Here is a 20,820-nt window from a genome sequence, read left to right as displayed (position 1 = left end):
AAAACACTGGAGCTCCAATCAACCGGCAAAATCTGCCACAGGAAACAAGAGAATCTGTGTGAATTTTATATTAATGATCCAACTTTACAAAACTGTAAAAAACCGCAGAGATAAAGCACAAGGTTAAGGCATGTAGGGGACAGAAAATGGGAGCCTCCTGGAAACCTGAGGAAGAGCTGACAAAAAAAGAAGATGATGATTTTATGGCTTAAAACTGCTTGAAATATGGTGCACGAGACATACAGACAGTTTTTTGAAGTTTAACAGTGTCAGTGCCCATTATGGAAAAAGAGCTCTGGACACCATGCAATTAGGGATGCACTGATGCAAAAATTCTATTACTATTTTGTCTAAATACAATTAAAAAACAAATCAATTGTGAATTCAGGAAAAAATTATATTGATTTGGAAATTTTCTAAAGATTAAAGTTGCAATGAAATGTAAATAGCAATAAATATTTTCTTACGTATTGTGACGTACTTATGAACAAAAAAAATTCATTAAAAAAAAAAAGTAGGATGGGAATTGGTTCTATTCAGTAGTTGGTGATTAAATGGAGGCAGATCTGAATGCAAGCTTGCAGTTGATTTTTATTTTATTTATTTTGTTAAAGGGATGTTTAAGCTGACTAAATGATTGGAGAAGTCTGGCATACTTCGAGAAATCTGTCATAGAGAACATATATAGAGAGAGATCTGCCATAACTTCCTGAAACCATTTAGATCAAGAATTACAAGGTCAAAATTGCAAATAAGAATTTTGTATATATATATATATATATATATATATATATATATATATATATATATATATATATATATATATATATATACTACTGATCTATTGTGCATCCCTATATGCGGTTTGTCTTTGTTGCAGAAAAGAAAGCCATACAGGTTTAGGACAACATGAAGCTGAGTAAATGATGACCATGTTAAATTTTGAATGAACGGTCCCTTTAATGATACATTCAGAACAACCACACTCTCAGTTCAATGACTGGTAATGTTTAAACTTTAGACTGCTGCTGCAAAAAGCTATGCTTTGGTAGTGCTCATTACTGGCTACACATTTCAATCTGCCTTTGGTATTCCATGTCTGCCCCCACGTCCCCCTCCCTCCCCCCATTCAGTCTCTGCCCTCTGGCCGATCTGGCAGAGGGGGAGATTTTAATTGTGGCTATAGAACTCTGCACGGTTCTTTGCCTGTGAGCGAGCCCTCACTTCAGTGAGTGAGAGCTTGCTTTAGTGATATTGGGTCCAGTCCATCCCTTCAGGCTGCTTTTAATGGCCCTCTCCTCTCTTTCATAGCCGGGGCTGAGATTGTTTTCCATGTGATGCCTGTTAATTCTGCTGCAGGGAAGGGCAACCGTATATTCATTCTCCTTTTCTGTACGAGAGATATATTTCTTGCTTTTCGTCTCCATTTTTCCTTCTCACAATACTCGCTTTTCTTGACTAGAACTGAAAGTTAGAGCCGACATGCTATGGAATGCATGCGGGCTGAGATTTTGCTTGTGGTTAGTGGACGCCAAGAATCATGGTGATCTTGAAAAAAAAACTGATAGGAGTAATAATATAAGATGTGCACAGACACAATAAGAAAAATGTTTTAGTACTGATCAATGGTGCATCCATATCTTCAATTTGTATTTTTATTTCAGAGAAGAAAGTCATAAAAGCTTTAGAACACAATTAACAAAAAGGTGTGTAAACACTCACTTTCCACAAACCGAACTGAAAGTTAATGCCAACATGTTACACTTACGAAACTCATGTGGGGAGAGAAGATGCTAACGGTTAGTTTTATGTCAAGAATTATGTTGATCTTCAAAAAAATTAAATAATGGTTCAAGAAGTGCACCAGATAATATGAAAACATCTTCTCTTCCTCTTTTTCCACATGGATTGTTTCTCAATCTGTCATCCTCTTCAACCCCCTGGCCTCGGGACTGAGATGAGCATGTTAATATGGGCTGCCCATGTTAGGACAGCTCAACTCTGAACCCTCATGTGTGATCTGCCCCCAGGCTCAGTCTGGTATGCAGGCCCACAGGAACTCAGCGGCCTTTATTACAGCGTGCCCTAAACTCGCCCTTCAGAAACGTCCTCATCACCTGCCCTTGTGACTAATCTACCCTTGAGCAGTCCTGCAGGGCTGCCCTCTGGCCTAAATGCTTCATCAACCCAAAGACAGACGGAATAGCAATTAAACAACAAACCGCCTCAAGGGCGTCGAGGCCAGACAAAGGGCAAGCAGAAAACTGCGCCCTTTCCTCAACCGCTGTCCGCTGCAAACAAGAACTTGAGTATTTTATCACTATGTCCCCGACAAAGTTCCCCGCAGAACCACACCACAGGAAGCTCATGGAGAGCGAACAGGGAGCAAGGACGAGGTATTTTGCTGTCAGGACACGGGGGTGGGGGAAGAATGAGTGGAGCCATAATGACATGGCTGCCTCCCGCTCTGGGCCATGTTGCCCTTCAGGCACATTGCTGTGATGAAATCTCTGACTGGACCCTTCAGAGCAGGCCCAGCCGAGGACCTCTGGGCGAGGACCGACCCCTTTAGAAAAGTCATATTCATTTTGTGTGTGTGCGAGTTTCTGCGCACATGTTGGGGGAGGCACTGCCGAAGGCAACATTGAGTTGGATGTGAAAGACAGAAATGATGGGATGAAAACAAAGAGAGAAGACATCTACTTGCCTTCATTCTGGACGTATTGGACGCAAACGCTCTTACCTGTGACACCAAAAAAGGCATCTGGGAAAGCATGAAGTTGTCTAATCAAAGTTTGGTTCTGTTTGCTGATCTGTTTTGGTTATGTTTTAGTTGGGTGGATGAAGGTAATCCATAGTGAAAGAGGTCGGCAGTGCATTCATAGAGCAGAAATAATGCTTTTATTTGGTTATTTATGCTCTCCATAAAGGGACATTTAGTGCCCTCCACAGCAGCAGATTGTTCCAATGCAAGTAAAGAGAAGATCTAAAACATGTGGCGGGTCATTAGAAGGCAGCCCCTACTGTTAATGTTAATAGTGGTAATGATCGTTATATGTGCAATATCGTCTGGCACATCTCTTATTGATAATTTGCCATGGGCGGCAGCATGTGAAGTCACATTATTTACATAGAACTGAAATGAACTGAAATGACACTTGCTTGATTCACTAAATTAGCACAAATAAGCTTTGCCCAAGCAAAAAAGCCAATAAGCATATCTCTGGTTTGGGCAATTATTATGGCCATATATTATATTATATTAAGCTTGTGAGTGCAATTAGTCAGATTCCTAAAGCAAAAATATTTTTGTTTTACACGTTTTTTGACAATATTACCAGTGCTGTAGTTCATTCGCTCAAAAGACATTTAGTAGATAAGAACACAATCTTGTACAATCTTTATTCCATTTCATGTTTGTAATATCAACCACGTGAGCTGGTTAGTTTAGTTTATGGTAAAAGTGTCTGGTCATTGTTATACTACATTAAACTAAAAAAAAATTAAAAAATGCTTTGTAAACATTTGCTGGGTTTGAAGAATTGTGAGAGAAACATATTGCATTTCAAGAGCTGACAAGCTTTAATCTACTTAGTATTGACCCAAATGAACCTTAGTTTGGAGGTCCATATAAATAAGGGCCCAAGGGTCTTACCTCTGCACCTGCTGAGGCCCCAGGAGAGTCAAGCTTGCGTTTCTTGCGGGGTCCAATGGCAGCAAGGGCTGTAAGGTTGGCATCCCGCTGTCTCATCTGGGCGAGTTCCTGCTGCTGCATCTGAATGGCAAGAACATTCAATCAATATCAACTGCATGAACGGTATATCAAAACAATTCATGCGAAACAGACATGCAATGTCTAGGTCTGTGAAAAACAAGTCCCCAAATAAGTATTACTGTGCATTACATTCTTTTACTTGAATTATCATTTTCAAATATTTGTATGCTGTGCATTTTACATTCATTCCAAACTGCCCTGAAGAGCTCTATAGAGCAAATGAAGCTCCAAACATCATGCACAGCTTCAATGCAGCAAATAACTCGAGCTTTTGCCGTATCTGGGTGCTTAATTCAATTTCTTTTCACGAGGGAATGAGAGAGAAAGTGAGTGTGTTTGAGAATGAGAGAGCGAGCGATTTTCAAAAAGCACAGCCCGCAGGTAAAGTCATCTCACCCTAGCAGGCAGTGACAGAGCCAGCCATGCCGGGAGGGGTGGATGAGGAGGGGGCAGCGCGTCCTCTGTTCCCCCGCTCGGGGTGAGTGCTGCTGGGCACAGATTGCAGAGAGAATCCTCACCTCTCCTCACCCTGACACTCACACCACTGCGGCCATGAACTCGCAAAAAAACACTAGCAGCAATAACGGTTTTGTGTGTCATCAACAGCACTTTTAGAAAGTGCATTCACTGAGCAGCAGTGGCCACAGGAGTTATGAAGTGAAGTGGGGGAAATGTGGGAACAAAACAGAGGTGGGATACAGGACGGATGACGTTCCAAAAAGAGATTCCCATACCAGGAGGACCTGGAAATGGTTTCATTTTGTTAAAGTCCCCATGAATTCAAAATTGACCATACTTACTTTGTTTGCCTAAATTGATCGTTTTGTGGTGAACAATTCATCCATGCAAGTCAATCCACACAAAAAAAATTTTTGTCTTCGTAATCTTTAATCAAAATCTGAAATTTCCCCTCCCCTCTGCATTGGAGGACCTTCCCTGATGACGTAGGTTTGACGGTTTGGGTGTCTGCTTAACATCCATAACGACGCCGCTCCAACTGACAGTACACAGGCTGCCTGTGTGTTTGAATGAAACACCTACTTTTCTAGATCCAATCAGGTGCTAGTTGGAAAAAAAGCCACGCACACTATTTTGCCTCATTTAGTATTCCGTTTCTCTCGGAAATACGTCACAACACTGGAGAAAAGTCGTTTGCAACTTCCGGTTCACGGGGACTTTAAGTTAAACCTATAAATAAAATCTAAAATACTGGGCTGTCAATATCTTAAGAGCTAACTAACTGTGATTAATCTTATAATTTATGTTTCATAAAATATGTCTAATATTCATATAATATATATATTATAAAAAATGCTATTTTTATATGTATGCATGTACATGTACTAAGTGTGTGTGTGTTATTAATATATCACAATACAAGTCACTTTAAATTAAAATAAAAACATAAAAGTGTGTGTTTTATTTTATTTTAAAGTGACTTGTATTGTGATATATTAATAATTAAATATATTAGTATATTTTAATTTAATAATAGGAACAAATTTCTGGTTTTGTTTCAATTGATAAAGTGGTACTTGCCTTTTTGATGGACCTGTGAGAATACACTGATTTACATCATTCCTGGAATATTGTTTCAGTCACTGAGTGACTGATTTTTATTGTGTATGTATATTACTTTTAACTGACTGAATTTGTCACTTGTGTAAAAACAATTTGTTCAAATAATTGTGCAGCCTGCCCCTCCTTTCACAAATACAAACTAAATAACATAATGAAGAGGGAGAAATTGACAAACCGCTAATTCAAGGCAACGTTTACATGCTAATTAAGCCACGGTTATGATAATCGGAAGGGAAGTCGTGCACATTGCATGCACACGCATGGATGCCCCGGAGAGAGCGAGCTGACACGTAAACATGCCCAGCGCGACTGCTGCATGTCAGTGATCTGGTGCACTGAACTTTCACCTGATCCTGACAGCTACGGTGAATATGCCCGAGGACACATAAAAGACGCAGACGGCATAGTGTGTGAATCTATTTGAAGTAATGCGTGATAAGAAGGCCCTGAATGGACACAAAGCAGCCACTTGGGGTGTTAAATGAAAGGTTCTAGAAGGACAGGCACTGTTTGGTGTTGCCGCCTGCAGCTAGAGCGTTGACTTGAGTTCATATTCGATTATTTGATGAGGAGTGAAAGGGGAACCTAGTTACGCCATCTGTAATCCAGAGCTCTGTAGCTTCACATAATCACTGTTTAATGACTGACCTCAATCACAAATCCTGCTGCACAACTTTAACACGGTTGCGCTGTGAATACCGATTGAAGATTCTCCAATTACTTCATAAGCGCTGTAACACTACGGCTATGTATCAGAATGGAACAGTAGCATACTGCTTGCTTACTACACAGTATATACTTTACACTGCATGTTTTAGTATGTGAAACGGTATGCAATAATGATAACTTTACATCACTGTCACATGACCTCACCAATTTGCATGTTATATTCATTTATCACCTCTGAAACGAAAGCTGATGTGTGTAATTTTTTTATGTTATAAATATAATATAAAGACAAATTCTCAACCAATGGTGCAAGTTTGGGGCTGGACTTTTTGTTTGGACAAGCAATGGCAGATAAAGCGAGTTTCAGAGTGCTAAATAATTTCTGTCATCACAGAAATGTTACACTTGACTTTTAAATTGAATCATTGTTCTTTTTAATCAAATTTCACATACAGGTCCTTCTCAAAAATTAGCATATTGTGATAAAGTTCATTATTTTCCATAATGTAATGATAAAAATTAAACTTTCATATATTTTAGATTCATTGCACACCAACTGAAATATTTCAGGTCTGTTATTGTTTTAATACTGATGATTTTGGCATACAGCTCATGAAAACCCAAAATTCCTATCTCAAAAATTAGCATATCATGAAAAGGGTCTCTAAACGAGCTATTAACCTAATCATCTGAATCAACTAATTAACTCTAAACACCTGCAAAAGATTCCTGAGGCTTTTAAAAACTCCCAGCCTGTTTCATTACTCAAAACCGCAATCATGGGTAAGACTGCCGACCTGACTGCTGTCCAGAAGGCCATCATTGACAACCTCAAGCAAGAGGGTAAGACACAAAGAAATTTCTGAACAAATAGGCTGTTCCCAGAGTGCTGTATCAAGGCACCTCAGTGGGAAGTCTGTGGAAAGGAAAAAGTGTGGCAAACAACGCTGCACAACGAGAAGAGGTGACTGGACCCTGAGGAAGATTGTGGAGTAGGACCGATTCCAGACCTTGGGGAACCTGCGGAAGCAGTGGACTGAGTCTGGAGTAGAAACATCCAGAGCCACCGTGCACAGGCGTATGCAGGAAATGGGCTACAGGTGCCGCATTCCCCAGGTCAAGCCACTTTTGAACCAGAAACAGCGGCAGAAGCGCCTGACCTGGGCTACAGAGAAGCAGCACTGGACTGTTGCTCAGTGGTCCAAAGTACTTTTTTCGGATGAAAGCAAATTTTGCATGTCATTCGGAAATCAAGGTGACAGAGTCTGGAGGAAGACTGGGGAGAAAATGGAAATGCCAAAATGCCTGAAGTCCAGTGTCAAGTACCCACAGTCAGTGATGGTCTGGGGTGCCATGTCAGCTGCCGGTGTTGGTCCACTGTGTTTTATCAAGGGCAGGGTCAATGCAGCTAGCTATCAGGAGATTTTGGAGCACTTCATGCTTCCATCTGCTGAAAAGCTTTATGGAGATACAGATTTCATTTTTCAGCACGACCTGGCACCTGCTCACAGTGCCAAAACCACTGGTAAATGGTTTACTGGTTTACTGTGCTCAATTGTCCTGCCAACTCTCCTGACCTGAACCCCATAGAGAATCTGTGGGATATTGTGAAGAGAAAGTTGAGAGACGCGAGACCCAACACTCTGGATGAGCTTAAGGCCGCTATCGAAGCATCCTGGGCCTCCATAACACCTCAGCAGTGCCACAGGCTGATTGCCTCCATGCCACGCCGCATTGACGCAGTCCATTTATGCAAAAGGATTCCCGACCAAGTATTGAGTGCATAACTGAACATAATTATTTGAAGGTTGACTTTTTTTTGTATTAAAAACACTTATTTTATTGGTCGGATGAAATATGCTAATTTTTTTAAATAGGAATTTTGGGTTTTCATGAGCTGTATGCCAAAATCATCAGTATTAAAACAATAAAAGACCTGAAATATTTCAGTTGGTGTGCAATGAATTAAAATATATGAAAGTTTAATTTTTATCATTACATTATGGAAAATAATGAACTTTATCACAACATGCTAATTTTTTGAGAAGGACCTGTACATACATACATACATAGGTTTGAATCCTAACAGAAAGATCTGAAAATCAGTACGGAAAAAGTAAAAAAAAGAAATCAAAAAGAAATGCTAAAAATCAAGTATATAATAATAATAAATAAACAATAAATAGATTATAAAAATCTGGGGAAATGTATATTCATGACGCTGGAAAAGAAAGGTAAATTCATAATAAGAAATTAAGAGTATTGTATTATAATAATATATATATATATATACGCACGTACATACATATATTTATTTATTATAATACTAATCCAGTTTTCAGTGTCACATGATGCTTATTATCAATGTTAAAAACAGCTGTGCTGCTTAATATTTTTATGAAAACCGTTCGTATACATTTTTCAGGATTCGAAGATTAATAGAAAGTTCAAAAGAACAGCATTTATTTAAAATAAAAATATTTTGTAACATTATAAATGTCTTTACTGCCATTATTGATCAATTTAATTAATTCTTGTAAAAAAATAAAAAAAATATTACTTTTATAAAAGAATCTTACCGACCCTAAAATTTCAAACAGAAATGTAATTATATAAAATGTATAATAATAAAATCTAATTTTCTTTTGTATATTTGCTAAATTACTTTTAGGTGATGTTGACGTGTTCTTGCCCAAAAGGCTGAGTTTAGAAACTACTAGTTTTGTCGAAATGCCATTTTCTCTCAATTGCCTACCTTTCTGTTGGCGAGACAGAGAGACAGGAGGCAGTGAAGAAAGAAATGCTTGTAGTCTATAATCATTTACAAAGGTCAGGCAAGAAAGAGAAAGGCAGAGACAGTGAGCCTGCCAGCGCTGCTCTCCATCTCTATTGATCCTTATCAGCAGTCCGGCCCACCAGAATGACTCGCCTGAGAGAAACACCTTAATAACAGCACAGGTTGATGCTGAGTGTAGCGGTTCAATTAGGGGCGCTGGATGGAGTCAAGGACATGAGAAAACACGAGCATGATTCTTGATCCTAATTCCAGCATGATTCTAGGAGTCTTTGATATGCTGAATATAAGCTGCAGTGTTTTTCAGCGAGTGAGTGGCAGTTTTGGGCTCTGGAGGTTTTGAAGGATCTATCACCTTCCGCCTTATTAAGAAGGTGAAGCACGCGGAGTAAACCCTTGATAATGAGCCAACAATCCAAGAAAACAAGACGGCAGAGCAAGTTTCCAAAATCTGTTTTCACATCCCAGTGGCATCAGAACATGGGCAGTTATGAAAATCGTGGCCGCTAAATTAAGTTGTTGATTGGCTTCAACAATATGATGAATCAACCAATATAATCTGTGCGGTTAAAAAATATGATGTAAAATCATAGCTGACAACAAACACCTTGAAGAAGTGTTTTTAACAATTAAAACATTTTACAAATTAAAAATTTTACAATACTAAAATACGTTATATCTATATAATTTAAAGCATGTATTGCAAATTAAATAAAGGTTAACAGCATTATTGTTTTTTAAATTATAATTAATTTGAAGGTTTAGTGAAAAAGTTAATTTTTATTAGTATTACACTTATAGATATAATAATATACATATAAAATATGTATTAAACTATATATATATATATATATATATATATATATATATATATATATATATATATATATATATATATATATATATATATAATATAAAACAGCTGGACAAGCTATGGAATTAAAAACATTATTACAAGCTTACCGTTTTGAATCGAGCTAAGGCAAGCAGAGAATAGAACACTGGCTGGTTATGTAAATGCTCAAAAAATTATTTTGGATAATTTTTAACCCAAAACAGTTACGGACTACAGCTTTAATAAAACATATTAATATATTTCTGACATACATCATTTTATTATATATTTTTAATTCGCAATAATCTCTGTAAACTATACAGCTATAATGTAATTTCAATATATATATATATATAACGTTATATACACATATACATACACACACACACACACACTAAAAATCCGCTATATAAACAAGGAGACAACCCTTTGACGCGTCCCTCTCCAACGTCTTCTCTCAGTAGTAAGTCGAGGTAAGAAATCAAGGGTTCGGAGAAGGGAAGAGGAATCTGTCTAGGCTTTAAGACAGGCCTTCAACAATGATGAGGAGCTGCTATCTTGCTTTGAGGTGAATCATGTAAATAAATATATAGCACTGTACTGTTCAGCGTTTCTCTTTAGTCTAGTTAGCTATACTGTGATCTGAAAAAAGATGCAGCAAGACCAAAGAAGCTTCAAGAAGTGCTTCTCTCTTTCTCCATAACTATATGCCCTCAGGTAAGAAAAAATAAAGAGTGCTGAAACAAACAATATATCCACAGCAACAGAGACAATGGGATATGCGGCTCTAGATTTGAATAAAACATGCTTTGAATGATCACTGGTGTTCAGAAAAAAAATTTCTTTGACGGATGAGATCCAACAGTAGTTGTCAATACAAACAGAGACATATGGTGACATATGGTGTGTAAAAAGCTTATTTACTGAAAGGCAGGGGATATGACAACAGAGACGTGTCTTTTTCTAAAAATTGGCCAATTGCTGTAAAATTGTAAGTTCCTGCTTGGCATCCAATGAAATTTACAGCCTGAAAGCGGTTCACTGTGCTAATGAGGAATCTTTTTTTAGTAAGCTGAGTCCAAACGGGGCATTAAAAAAATATATATCTTATAATAAATAAAATTAATAATAACGTTTTTTCCTACTATTTAAAATTGTTATTTTTTTATATTTGTTTTTAAAGCTTTCACTTGTCTTGTAAATGTTGCTTGCTAACAAGTGTCTAAAAGGGACTACAGAGGCAATCGGGGACTTTAAACGTCATCACACCGAACAGGTAAACTCATCTACTCACTATTCCGCTCTTGCAAACTATTATAACTTTAACATCCAAAACTCTTCTAGTCTTTGTTTAAAAACATTTTCCCTCAAAGATCAAGTTATCTGACCTATCGTTAATGGCCTACGTATATTTTATACTTTTTATATTTAGTATCCATTTGAAGATTGACAGCACCAGGCCACATTTGTTCTTAATGCATGGAAAACAGCAACCAGGCCATTCTTCTAAATATCTGCTTAAAGTATTTTTGCTTTCAATGACATTAAACCTGATGAAAAATTCATAGTGCTCAGACATGTCATGCCCCCACAAGCCAAAGATTAGCCCATATTAGACTCATTATGGCAGCAGTGCGGTGTGACATCTGAGCAAAATGATGACTTCTCCCCCATACTGTAATAAACTTGTTAGGAGACGTATAAGACCATTTGTCTCAATGTCAGACTAAATTATGTCAAAGTCATAGCAATGGCATAATCATGAAAAATGTATGTCGAGCACTTTTATTAGTACTATTAAATAGTCTTCCATAAAGCTCACCTCTTTAGCTTTCTGTTTAAGCCGGGCCTGTTCGGGATCCTCCTGCCTCGAGCGACTCTGCAAGCAAAGAGAAACATTAGAACTAAAATAGACTGGTTTAAATTATATCCAGCTTTTATATGAACAATATTAGAGTAGAAATATCTGTTCAGAAAACAATCAAAAAGGTAACAAAGAAATTGTTGAAAAAAAATCTCTCAATTTGTGTTCACACAAAAGAAAAAAAGAAAAACAGAATACAGATTTGGAATGAAAGGATTTCAAGTAAATTAAAGTGTTTTTTTCCCCTCGGTGAACTAGGTCTGACTTTAACCTGACATTTACCTGAACTTTTGCTGTATTGAGAACACATTAATGTCTCCAATTAGGACGAGTCTAATAATTCTACCATGTTGACGAACTGCTTTTACGCAGTGATGTGCATGTAAATGGGTCAAATTTATTCCCAAACATGTACTTGTATGAGACCAACAACAGCAACATAAGAACAATTATCTTCTGGCTGACATCTCAATTAGCCGACTGCATTAATTAGAATAGGGACGGCGCTGCACTGGGAGTTGCTTTGGAGCAGGACATTGTCAGCGTCATCATCAGCATTTGTCGTTTAAGTCAACTAATTACCTCTGCTTTCATGTTGCCATATCCTTTTCCTGTGGGAAATTGTCACAACCCAGCTAAATCTTAAGGAGTGAAACTTCAAGGGAAAAAAATGCATGCTGGGAACTTGCTACTAGCCGTTTGTTGCAGCTTTGGAATCTATATGTAGTCTCAAGTGTCACCATTACATGAAATAGGTAGGAACTGATGTGTGAGTAATATGCATTTCCTGAACAGACCTATATATAGGGATGGGAATTAACTTAAATCCCAGTAAGAAGATTACATGTTCTGACTTCATTCAATACTAGTTGTATCAGCAACATCTGTGACACGCAGTCGATTACCACAGACAATAATTTTGACTTGTCCCACAAAAACGAAGTATACATTATCAGCCGCTATTAGATTGGTTTTCTTTTAGTTAATTTAACGGTATTGATCAATTGATATTTATTTGTTCATGCTCGATTAATCACCTATTTTTACATTTAGATTACCTCTGCCATCATCTTAACACTTAAAGTTAAATTTAATACCTAATCATTTAATATCACTGTTAAATGTAATTATCAAATCTCAACATGAATATCCATTTTTCATACTCTTATGTTACAATGACTCAAAGTATCTAGAACAATCTTTTTTTTTTTTTTTTTTTAGACAATAGTATAGAATTTTAATATTTGGCCATTTATCAGTTATCTGCCATAACACGGAAATAGTTATCGGCCTATCATATCAGCCAGAATTTAAAATCGTTAATACAAAATTCCTGAACAGATCTTTATACAGGGATGGGAGCTAATTAGTTTTGGTTAACTTAAAAATGTTCAATACAAATTGTATTGGCAATATCTGGTAATTTTGACTTGCCTCAAAATAAAATGTAATTATCAAACAATATGATTTTTTTTATTTACCAGCATCAGCTGACATTGGACATTTAATCATTCATGCTAATTTCTTCTACATTTAGATTACCTTTGCGTCATCTAACACTCACTTTAATCTTTCAAAGCGCTAATAAATTAATTTATCAAATCTCAACACGAATAACTATTTTTCATTCCGTTCAATAAATAATGATAACTAATATAATTTGTAGCATCTAAAACTGATTTTATTTTTAAGTGCTTTACAGTTTTTTTTATAATTACTTACATTATTTAAAATTTATTTAAATATTTTATATACTTTTAAATTTATTTAAATATTTTATATACATTTATTTAGACATTTTATTATTATTTTTTATTTGTATAATTTACTTAAAATGTATATACTTTTAATACAGTCCCTTTATAAGTTATATAACTTGAAAATGATCAGCTAAGCTTATCTGTAAGAGGCAGAATTTCAATATCAATGCATCCCTGCATTTTAAATAAAGAAATTTAGTATCGAAAACCACCACATAAGTCCATCCCTGCTGATAGCAATTAAATTGTTTAGAACCCAGAAAATTCCTCCTAATCCTCGTGTCTGGCTATATAGCAGTTTTAAAAAGCCATGTAGTCTTGATTAATTTATAAGCAGCGTTCACTTGATTAGTGCCAAAAAGGTAAAAGGTAGTGATGCCTTAAGGTTCATCCATTAGATATAACATGATTTTTCCCCATCAAACTCAGTGAGTGAGATAGTGTCACTTCCTTAGAAAGAAAGCAACTTCAAGGCAAATTTAAAACATCCTCTCTCGCTCCCTAACAGAAGACTCATTCCCTTTCCCCTGATGTACTCCAGTCCAGGCAACAGTACAATCAAATCAACTCGAGACTGGATAAATCCCTCTGGCTTTGCCATTACTGCAATTTGCTACAGTATGAAGCTGCAGAGTGCAATCTTGTGTCTTAATAACACTGTCCTTTCCTCTCCGAGGCTTAAAAGCACAACCGGTTTTCTTTTAAACATTGGCCAACGTGTGCAGGAAAAGCAAGCGTACACTGGCAAGGCGCTGATGGGCAGACTGGCGCCGATGGCCACTTCCGCATCACTCAAACCTACTTTTGCGGCTTTCATTAGTAGCTCCCGTTCCTCGTCATCTTTCCTCTGCTTCTCGATCTTCTCCAGCTGCTCAAAGAACTTCAGCTGGGTCCGCACATCCGACGCCTGCTCGTACAGCTCCTCATCCTGGGGAAACAAAAAAGCAAAACTCCTCATCAACAAGTTCATCACCTTTACGTTGTTATAAGAGTGAACAAACTTTTCCCCAGCTTGCCTAAAGTTTCACTCTTTTCCCTTTCGTAAATAAATGAAAGTGAAGTTAGTAGGTCAGAGCTAATGGGATAATATGTGCGTTTCGCAGTGTTTCTGCAAGGCAACCCCGACTCTCTTTGCTGTGATAGTTGTTCTAGCGTTGCAGGTAAAACGGCTGCGTGAGGCGCAGTGGAGGACCAAAGCAGAGCGACACTCACACACAGGAACTCTCACATTTTTGTGCACTTCTGAGGCTACAGCCTATTAGCAGCGGGAACGGCACTGCTCTTCTCATCTCTTCTTGCACGCTTTCTTTTGCGCTGAGGCTGTGCCTCACTCGCAGGGCCAACTTTTCCAGTCTCCATTCAAGTCTGGCTTGTTTTTCGCTGATGTCAACAGGCTGACTTCATACAGCCATGCCAGTTACTCATTTCAAACAGTTTGTTTCAAAATCAGAAGGGAACAAATCACAACATGACACCATATTCTCTTTGCATCATTCGTTTTCTACTTAGTACAAAGTTAAAGTCTAGATCACTTTTTATTCCTCAAGCTTAACATTCAATCTTCTATGATAACAAGGTTAACAAAACTACCATATATTAAGATATAATAGTAATAATAATTATTATTATTTAAATAATTAAATAGATATTTAATTACTATAATAATTAATTATGTCAATAGATTACAATTTTTGATAGTAAATAATGGCACTTATCGTGAAATTAAGCATACACAATTTATCTTGTTTAACACATTCATTTTGTCATAATTTGCTATATCAAGCAAAGTAAACCATCAGATTTAAGGGTGATTCTCATAAAACTACTTTTTTCAAGGTAAATTGAAATTTTTTGTTAAAACACCTAGTCTTTTAGGCTTCCTGCGATAGTCTGTTACCCGGTGTTCAGCCACAACACCAGTTGCATCACTTGCCACCCACCTTCGCTTTGATTTTTTTTATAGTAATAAAATGTATTTTGCTCAGTTACAGAACAGACACTACAATTAAAACCTGAACGTGCCTGCTCAATTCAGCATTAGCTTAACGAGAGAGACAGCACAGATCAGAGGCAGGAGTCAGATTTCATTTATCACGAGAGTGAGGATCTGACTGACAAGACAATGGCGGAAGAATTGGTTTCAAAGCTAAATGTAAAAGCGCCTATTTGGCTATATTTTGGCTTTAAGCCCAATGCTAATAGGGAACCTGCAAAGGGTTAGTAACGTTTTTCATTAAGAATAATAATGAACCCACCATTCAAGTAACTGCCACTAAATCGAAAGCAAAAGAAAAATGAAATGTAAAATAACGATGCACATTTTACTTTCGCTTTTACTTTGTATTACTGATTTAAAAGTGAGGTCCAAAAGAGGAAAAAAACAAAAATCCAAAGGTTTTTTTGTTATTATTTTATACGGATTTTGAATAATTCACATGAGTTAAAGGAATAGTTCACCCAAGAATGAAAATTCTGTCAGTATTTACTCACCCTTATGTTGTTCCAACCCCGTAAGACCTTCGTTCATCTTCAGAACACGAATTAAGATATTTTTGATGAAATCTGAGAGCTGGATCACTCCTCCATACTAGACCATAGGCTTATTCAGGGATTGAAACTTGCCAGCCCCGAAAAGTTATTAAAGATATCGTTAAAAAATTGTCCAAGTGACTACAGTGGCTCAATCTTAAATTTGTCAAGTGACGAGAATACTTTGTGCGCAAAAAAACCTAAAATAACGACTTTATTTCAACTATTCATTTCCTTCTCTCTGGGCCTCGAGTCAGTTCACTAGTATAATAGCGCAAGCTTCTGTTGTTGTACGTCACACGCATCACCCACATGATCAGCGTCGGCCAATAGTGAGTATACGTGTGATGTAGCTCTACGCAAGGTTAGGTTAACTGACTCGAGGCCCACAGAGAAGGAAATGAATAGTTGAAAAAAAGTCGTAATTTTGTTTGTTTTTGCGTACAAAAAGTATTCTCGTCATTTGATAAACTTAAGATTGAGCCACTGTAGTCACTTAGACTATTTTAACAATGTCTTTAATAACTTTTCGGGGCTGGCAAGTTTCAATCCCTGAAGAAGCTTATGGACTAGCATGGAGGAGTGATCCAGCTCTCAGATTTCATCAAAAATATCTTAATTCGTGTTCCGAAGATGAACGAAGGTCTTACGGGGTTGGAACAACATGAGGGTGAGTAAATACTGACAGAATTTTCATTTATGGGTGAACTATCCCTTTAACGTTGACAGCCCTAAAAAAAAAAAAAAAAACTCGCTTTATCAATTACCAATAAGCACAGGAAGCTTATGTCACATTAATTTAAACTAAATTGTACAGTCTACATTAACAATTGTACAGTGTACATTAACAATTGTACAGTGTACATTAACAATTACAGTGTACATTAACAATTTAAAAAAAGATGGCTGGCGCCCCTTCGCTCTCTTCTGCGAGAAGTGAAGCCGCCAGCGTCCCGATATGGCGCTGACATCTTGGGACTTGAGTCTGCGCAGTTGTGAGCAGGAAGTAAATCCGCGAAATCAGCCCCCCGCCCTCACTCTCGCCAAATGCACTCTGCACTTTTTTTAAGTGGCTTAATTCTGCTCCGTTCCTCCCTTCTGCTCCAATTTTTATGTCTGTTGATTGCAGTACGACAAGAGGCTTGTTAAAATAAAGTAAATACAATCTCCCAGTCCTCCGAAGATCCCGAAGTTCGTTGGTGCTTCGCTCAGAGAAACGGTCAAACATTACGTCACACAACCGTTTTTATAGCGTCAGGTAACTAACTAAAAATAAACTTATTTTAAAAATAGACACTTGAATTCACATCAGCGTGATAAAAACGACAGCAAATGACAGAAACTACTAAAAAATATATTTGAATTTATTTAGCTGGTCTCACATCCTGTTGAATAACACGGGGAGGCGGGGTTTATGAGCTATACTTGGACCAGCCACCGGGGGGGCGATCGAGACGCTTCGGTTTCACTTTTCAGGGCTTGTTTCAAACACATTAATTTTTTTACATTAGTGGTGTGTGTGTAGACTGTAGACTAAGAAGACTGAACGAAAACAAGAGTTCAACTTCAGATGGCTTGCTAGTAGACTATACGCTGATTTGCGCTTCATTCTTGCGAAGAACTTTCAGGGAATGGAAACCGGAACGGCAGAAAGCGGCATCATGTTGTTTTTATTTTACAGAAGCACAATGGTTTGCTTTTATTTTAAGTGCACACAAACTACTATAGACCCTTTACAGTTTTGAATGATGTCTTGAGGGATTTTAAGTTGTTTTCGCTGTTATAATGAGACAAAATCATTTGGCATTGTCCCGAAATTAAATTGAAAGTATTCTACTAGCCTGACAAGCCAGACCCACATCAAGATGTTGGGTCTGGGAACACACCATTGGCAGGGCTCAATCCAAGGGGCGGGATAAACAGTTGTCTTTCAAATTCCCTCTGCACGCAATAGGATAGCGCTACAACCAACCAGAGCAACGAAGAAGGTGACGTAGTCAGAGCGACGTACTTCAGTGCCGTTCTTTGTTCTTTTCTCAAAGAAAAGCTTAACTCCAAGTCGATTGGAGCTTAACAAGCCAAAGCCGATTTGGAAGACGCTGTTCGCCAGCAGCAGCAGCAGTCATCTTTGTTTTCAAGTAGCAGGGAATTCACGCGGAACAGTCGCAATTCTACCGTCATTATGTTAAGCACGCCCACCGACTCTATACACAATGTGATTGGCCTGACTAGAGTTTGGTTTTTCCAGCTCACAATCCAACGGAGAGTTGCTAGACGAGACTGGCTGCAAAATAAAATTTGCTGCAGCTAGGGTGCGTCTAGATTTGGTTCAGGTCATACTTGGTAGGGAGAGGTTATTATGTGAGTATTGGAGATCATAAGTCTAAGTGGAGACCAATGACATGCGGAGTCCCTCAAGGCTCAATTCTTGGGCAACTCCTATTCAACCTGTACATGCTCCCAATGAGCCAAATAATGAGAAAGAACCAAATAGCTTACCACAGCTATGCTGACTATACACAGCTCTACTTAGCCCTATCGCCTAACGATTACAGCCCCATTAACTCTCTGTTCCAATGCATTGATGAAGTAAACAATTGGATGTGCCAAAACGTTCTTCAGTTAAACAAAGACAAAACTGAAGTCATTGCGTTTGGAAACAAAGATGAAGTTCAAGGTGAACGCATACCTTCAGTCTAGGGGTCAAACAACTAAAAATCAAGTCAGGAATCTTGGTGTGACTCTAGAGTCAGACCTTAGTTTCAGTAGTCATGTCAAAGCAATAACTAAATCAGCATACTACCATCTGAAAAATATTGCAAGAATTAGATGCTTTGTTTCCAGTCAAGACTTAGAGAAACTTGTGCATGCTTTCATCACCAGCAGGGTGGATTATTGTAATGGACTCCCACTGGCCTTCCCAAAAAGACCATAAGACAGTTGCAGCTCATACAGAACTCTGCTGCCAGGATTCTGAGCAGAACCAGAAAATATGAACATATCACACCAGTCCTCAGATCTTTACACTGGCTGCCAGTTACATATAGAATTGATTTTAAAGTATTATCACTGGTATATAAATCATTCAATGGCATAGGACCTCAATACATTGCAGATATGCTTACTGAATATAAACCCAACAGATCACTCAGATCATTAGGATCACATCAGGGTTCCCTCTAAGCATGGCGAGTCTGGTTTTAGCTACTATGCTGGAACCAGCTTCCACAAGAAATCAGATGTGCTCCTACAGTAGTCACATTCAAATCCAGACTCAAAACACTTCTGTTTAGCTGTGCATTTACTGAATGAGCACTGTGCCACTGTTCGTCCGACTGTATTTTACTGTACTGTATTTTATTTTATGTTTTAATTATTCTGATTTCTTTTGATTATTTCTGTATTTATCTTTTATTCTGATTTCTTTTGATTATTTCTGTATTTATCTTTTATTCTGATTTCTTTTGATTATTTTAATTTCTTCTATGTAAAGCACTTTGAATTACCATTGTGTATGAAATGTGCTATATAAATAAACTTGCCTTGTCTAGATTTCTAGGCTACTATTCTACTTCTACATTCCAGTGATATGCGAATCCTGGAAATGGGAAGCATCAGGTGCCGCTTCACTCGCTGTCTCCTTGTGGAAAGGTGAAGTAGGCTCAGATGTAGATGACACTTTTCCCCCTTATTCTCACTCAGCATTTAGTGATTTTTTTGAAAAAGAGTAATATTGAACTTTTGTGCATCCACCATTGTCGCCGCACGTTAATGAACTGTAAAGAGATGTTTTACAGTTTTGTAGCTGATTGTAACCAAATAAATTAAAATAAAAATATTTTTTATCATTCCTACCACAAAAATATGACACATGCAAGAATGCATTCTGTTTACTGCTTAGTAGCGCGATTACTTACTGCGATTTTAAGATTTTTGATTAAAATGTCTCCACAACCTGCTTTATGAAGAAATATCGTAGTATCGTGCTAAAGTCCATTCTATGAGTTGCAGTTCTGCATTCATGTGACATTGCAGTTTTACACAATCACGAAAGTTTATTATTTGTATGCGTTTTAAAGCATTGCCGGTGTTCTGACGATTTGTGCTACCTGCTCAGATTGTGTTAACTCCCATTAAAACAGTAGGCAGCACAATTCGACAGCAAAAAATGCTACCTATCAGATTGTGCTCCCAGCACTATATTTTAGTAGTTTCAGCCTTTATTAACATCCATACCTACCACTACCCTAATCCTACCCTAAAAACAATGAAAATATAGTAGCGCCATCTTATAGATGGCATTTTTGTCAAAACAGGGTTCAAAGTTAAACCTTTTATTTGCACACTGTTCTGACTCTTGCTTTTCTGAGCGCGTACAGCCGTAGCACGCCCGAGTACTAAACTAAGATATATTTCTTCATTAGCTTTAATAAGAATCAGTGTATATATAATTTATACAGTGAAGTCTAAGTAGTCTAAACATTTGTTTATCCAATTTCTTACTTGAATACTCCTGTTAAATACACCTACTGTGGAAAAATAAGGCATTGTTTATTTGATTTGTATTTTATATTATATTTGTAATGTGCATCTTTGTTATTTTTTTAATAAAAAAGATACAAAAATGAAATAAAGATTTTCATCTTCGCCCACCCCTACTTTGTCCGAAATGGCCTGTCAATATTTAGAGCTACATTTATAAGACTATAGGGCTTAACACTATAAGGCTGCATTTTTAAAAAGGGGGGAAATAGTTTGGCTGAACTGCTCATTCACTTGCAAAATAGTGAGAACCAACATAAAAAAAATATAGATATTTTTGCAATATTGCCTAGTGCCTAATAAACTAAAGGGTTAAACTAAAAGGTTTTACTGTACTGGGGAACTAAATGCTGCTAAGTGGAATAAACTGTAACTTGCACTACTATCTGTTTTTGTTGCTTTTTACTGTTGTTCCAAACTTGTATTGAACCATGACCGGAAAACCGAGGGACCTCTGTGTACCATTACACC

General features: G+C 37.4%; 1 protein-coding gene across 3 annotated transcripts in view; it reads right to left on the bottom strand.

Annotated features, from left to right (window-relative positions):
• LOC143720941 (transcription initiation factor TFIID subunit 4) overlaps positions 1–20,820 on the bottom strand; it is a 43,122-nt gene that overhangs the window by 12,733 nt on the left and 9,569 nt on the right. For all 3 annotated transcript variants that reach the window (XM_077210923.1, XM_077210922.1, XM_077210921.1), the window contains exons 11-13: positions 14,081–14,206; positions 11,477–11,533; positions 3,656–3,775 (exon numbers count right to left, since the gene is read on the bottom strand). In XM_077210923.1, the coding sequence (XP_077067038.1) occupies positions 3,656–3,775; positions 11,477–11,533; positions 14,081–14,206 (303 nt within the window). The remainder of the gene's footprint in view (positions 1–3,655; positions 3,776–11,476; positions 11,534–14,080; positions 14,207–20,820) is intronic.

The sequence above is a fragment of the Siphateles boraxobius genome, unplaced genomic scaffold (assembly GCF_051911475.1).
Source record: "Siphateles boraxobius isolate OS27281-9 unplaced genomic scaffold, OSU_SipBor_1 65, whole genome shotgun sequence".
NCBI lineage: Eukaryota > Metazoa > Chordata > Actinopteri > Cypriniformes > Leuciscidae > Siphateles > Siphateles boraxobius.
Note: the sequence above shows the minus strand (reverse complement) of the source record. Positions and strands in the feature narration are given on the sequence as shown.